This window comes from Atta cephalotes (assembly GCF_000143395.1).
Source record: "Atta cephalotes unplaced genomic scaffold scaffold00031, whole genome shotgun sequence".
NCBI lineage: Eukaryota > Metazoa > Arthropoda > Insecta > Hymenoptera > Formicidae > Atta > Atta cephalotes.
The window spans coordinates 1026288-1030337 of NW_012130095.1; the positions used below are offsets into that span (position 1 = coordinate 1026288).

Here is a 4050-nt window from a genome sequence, read left to right on the forward strand (position 1 = left end):
TATTTTAGTAAGATACAGAATCGATCCCCTGGTTTCTGTCTTCCATGGTTGCAACTTTTTGGATGAGTGTACTATAGAGCTATAGAGCTTATACTACTAGAAAGGGAATAGCAATGAGTCGAAAGTGTGAGCAAGACTGAGAAAAAGTTCTTTGATTGGTTCATTTTCTTACGCCTTATGTGTTATGCATTATGCAAGAATCTGTGCTCCCCGCTTTAGATCTTCTTTTTGGTTGAATTTTTGTACTAGTTTATCTTTCTTCCTTTTCTCTTCTGGTACAAAAATTCAGCTAAAAAGAACAAGCCTATAATCAAAAGTCAAAGGTGATTGAAGGTAGAAATGATGGAGGATATAGATAGCATGGATGACAAACTTTTCAATAATGCATTTAGAAAAAATCCATCCATTGAAAATAACAGGAAAAGAATTACATTTGCAGGTTCAATTAAAAAATATTAATCAATATACATTTTATAAATTATTTATCTGAATAAAACACATTTGGAAGCATTTAATAAAGCGTTTTGTAGCTAATTTTATAGATGTATAAATTATTTTATTATTTCTCACTTATAGATGAGGATGATCCATTGGTTAGTTTGCTAGCCGATAAGGAAGATTTGTCATCGAAGCAAAAGATTCCAGTAACAGTAAAAGATAAACGAAGTATAATAGATGATTTGTTCAGTAAGAAAGCTTCCAATGAATTGTTATCGGATTCAAAGTCAGATGAAAAGGAGATTGGCTTGATGTCTGTATTAAATACTACCGAAATTGAGAGACTAAAATCGGATGATAAGATAAAAAAATTGTCATTAATGCAAGATCTATTTGGAGATATGCATACTTCATTACCATTGAAAGAATCAGTTAGTAAAAGATCTGTACAATTAGAACTGGATGTTACACAACATTCAGCCGAAGTTTCTAAGACACAATCACAGCATTCGACATATGCACCAACATCTTTTGGAAGAGAATCTCGTAGAGGCAAAAGAACTTCAGAGATCATTAATGATCCTCTAGGTTTATTTTTCTTGGATACAACATCAAATCAAGCTAAGCAAACTGTAAATATACAAAATAATATAAATCATTAGGTTTGCATATATTTTTAATGTCTGATAATATTATTAATTTTGTTTTCTACTCATGTTTGATAATTCTATTGTTATTTCAAAGACAATAGAAACACATACAGTATCTCCAGATCTTGATAAACAGAAATTGGAAATTAAAGAATATTTACCAAATTGGTTGGAACCTAAAAAAGTATCAGAAGATAAAAAAAGTAGTGATTACGTTCAGGATAGAGTAACACCTACTGAAGAATTGTTTAGCAAATATAGGAGAGCTAGTTCTGATAAAATTATTCAAGAAGTAAGCAGTATCATTGATGTATGGTAAAAATATTATTATTGTTTTAATTATTTATTACAATAATTATTCATTATTCAGATGCCACAAGATGATAAGATAATGGTAACCAAATTACTGCCACAAGAAAAAAAAAAATTGTTAAATTTATCAGATAATCAAGAGAATGAAATCAATGAATATGAGAAACAGGAAATTGAAGAAAATTATACTAAAGTAAGTCTTTAAGTTACTTATTTTAATAAGAAAAATTTATATTTATGATTATTTTGCAATTAAGATTTATTCAGATGCTAAAGGATTTGCAGGTTTCATTGTGGATCCATTACTAGACATTAGCAATGGATCACAATGCTGATAATCCCTTTGGCATCTCTGAAGAAAATATCTGTAAAAGCTTCAAAAGTTTAATTAAGATTTAATCTTGTAGCAATCCAACACCATGGCTATTCCAATTACTTCTGATATAAATACAAATTTGGAAGATGTACGTAATATTTTAATTCATAAAAGTATAGACTATGAAAAAACAATTCATAATTTAGAATTAGAAAAGTCTCATTTGTCGGTAACATTACATAACTTAAATGAAAAATATAAAAATGAGATAATGATTCTAGATGAGTCATATAAGTAAGTAGCTCATTATTTTATATATATATAAATAACACACACACATATATATTAAAATATTTCTTTTCTTTTTCAAAAATGTACAATTGTTCTAAAGACGACAAATAGGATTTTTGAAAGAAAGAACAAACACAATGGAAAAGAAAATGCAGCAAGAACTTGAGAGTTTAGAGACAAATTATGAAGCAAAAATTGAAAAATTGAAAAACAATGAAGTACAAATTGAGACATTTTATAAAGAAGAAGTACAGAATTTAAAGGCATAAAATTTTTTATTACTTAAAAATTGTCAGTGTGGCATTGATTATATTGCTATAATTAAAGTTAATGTTTAACATGATTTATTTTATTTAGAAAGAACATACACAATTTATAGAAGAAATTTATGAACGCCATTTTCAAAACGTAAGACTGCTGCAAAAAGAGCATTTTGACACGATAGAAAACATATTAAAAATGAGAGAGGTAGAGAATTTAGCTATGACAACCATAGCGGCTCACAAGACTGACTTGCAAGATTTGTTACAAAAAGCTGATTTTATTATAGAAAATATAAAAATTGTGCAAGAAAAGACTGATCAGAGGGATGACCAAAGTGTAAAGTTAAGAGAATATTATTTAAAAAATCAGGAGGAAGACATGCAAAGTATGTTAAGATGTTATTATATAAATAGTATATAAATAGTATATATTATATAAAGAGAATATTATTTAAATAATTCATAGTTTTATTCATGCTTCATGCATATTTATGCTTATTCACTTTATTTAATTTTATTACAGTACAAAATGTAGAAATCAAAAAGCAACAGAAATTATTGGAACAAGAACACGAGAAAATAATGAAAGTAGCAGACAAATTAGATTCGCACGTTACACAATTAATGCTCAAATTAGAGAAAAAAAGTGTGGAGTTTAATCAAACATTGGAAACATTACAAAAAAGAGAACAATCTTTGTCACATGAAAAAGAAATGTTTGAAGAAAAAGTACAATGGGAGCGTAATCATTTACAGGTAGGTAATCATTTAATATGGATAATTAATACTTGTGTGAATATTATATTTAAAAAATTTTTATATTTTTATATATATTATATTTATATGCAATATTTTATAAGATTTTGAGAGAATCTTGGTTCAACGAACAAGAGAAACAACTAAAGACTTTAACGAAGGAGAAAGGAGTGATCGCAGCTAAAAAGAAGCAATATGAAGTTTTAAAGACAATTAAAAGTAATTCGGATAACTTTACAAAAATAGAGGTAAAAGGATAAACCTATGAAATAAAATACATTAGAAAAATAAAAAATTACTTTATAGTTAGCAGCTGCTATAAAAGCAGCCCAAGATGCCACTACACTCGCAAATCAAGAACGCCTGAAATGGCAAAAAAAAATTAAATATCTTGAAGCGCAGCAGCAGGCTTTACAAGAAAGAGAATATCGGCTTTTAGCACGCGCCCAAGATCTTGAAAATTTTACACAGGTAATGATAATCGAATGTGCGATATAGTTGATGTTAATACAATTGAATATTTATCTAGATAGCATTTGACAAAAATGAAGAAGCTATTAATTCATTGAGAGATGTTCATTACGTCGAAAATGAGCATAAATTTGATCCCCATTACAGGAAATTTAATTTGGCAAGGTAATTATTTTGAATCAATTTTAACAATTTAAAAACCAATTTAAACACTAATATTTAACAACAATTTAAAAACTAATGTTTAAATATTTTTTAATTTTCTCAGTGAAAAATTGTCTTTGGAGAAAATAAAAAAAAGTACAAATATCCCATATAATTACAAGCGAACGTTATCTAATCAACAACATGAGTTTCAAGTTACTACTCATTTTACAGTAAGATGAATATAATTAGGAAACATAATAATTATGTTTTTTATCTTGAATTATTTCATAAATTAACATTTTACAAATATGTATAAATATAAATATATATATAAATATATATATAAATATATATGTGTATATGTATATATATATATATATATATATATATATATATATATATATAT

At 26.7% G+C, this 4050-nt stretch overlaps 1 protein-coding gene across 1 annotated transcript in view; it reads left to right on the forward strand.

Annotated features, from left to right (window-relative positions):
* The first annotated feature begins 339 nt into the window (after positions 1-339).
* Positions 340-4050, forward strand: part of LOC105620938 (putative leucine-rich repeat-containing protein DDB_G0290503) — a 3866-nt gene continuing 155 nt past the window's right edge. Inside the window, exons 1-12 of the mRNA XM_012202414.1 lie at positions 340-439; positions 577-1070; positions 1183-1380; positions 1459-1593; positions 1808-2010; positions 2108-2270; positions 2365-2656; positions 2794-3026; positions 3131-3274; positions 3333-3497; positions 3556-3662; positions 3766-3874. Of these exons, the coding sequence (XP_012057804.1) occupies positions 340-439; positions 577-1070; positions 1183-1380; positions 1459-1593; positions 1808-2010; positions 2108-2270; positions 2365-2656; positions 2794-3026; positions 3131-3274; positions 3333-3497; positions 3556-3662; positions 3766-3874 (2343 nt within the window). The remainder of the gene's footprint in view (positions 440-576; positions 1071-1182; positions 1381-1458; positions 1594-1807; positions 2011-2107; positions 2271-2364; positions 2657-2793; positions 3027-3130; positions 3275-3332; positions 3498-3555; positions 3663-3765; positions 3875-4050) is intronic.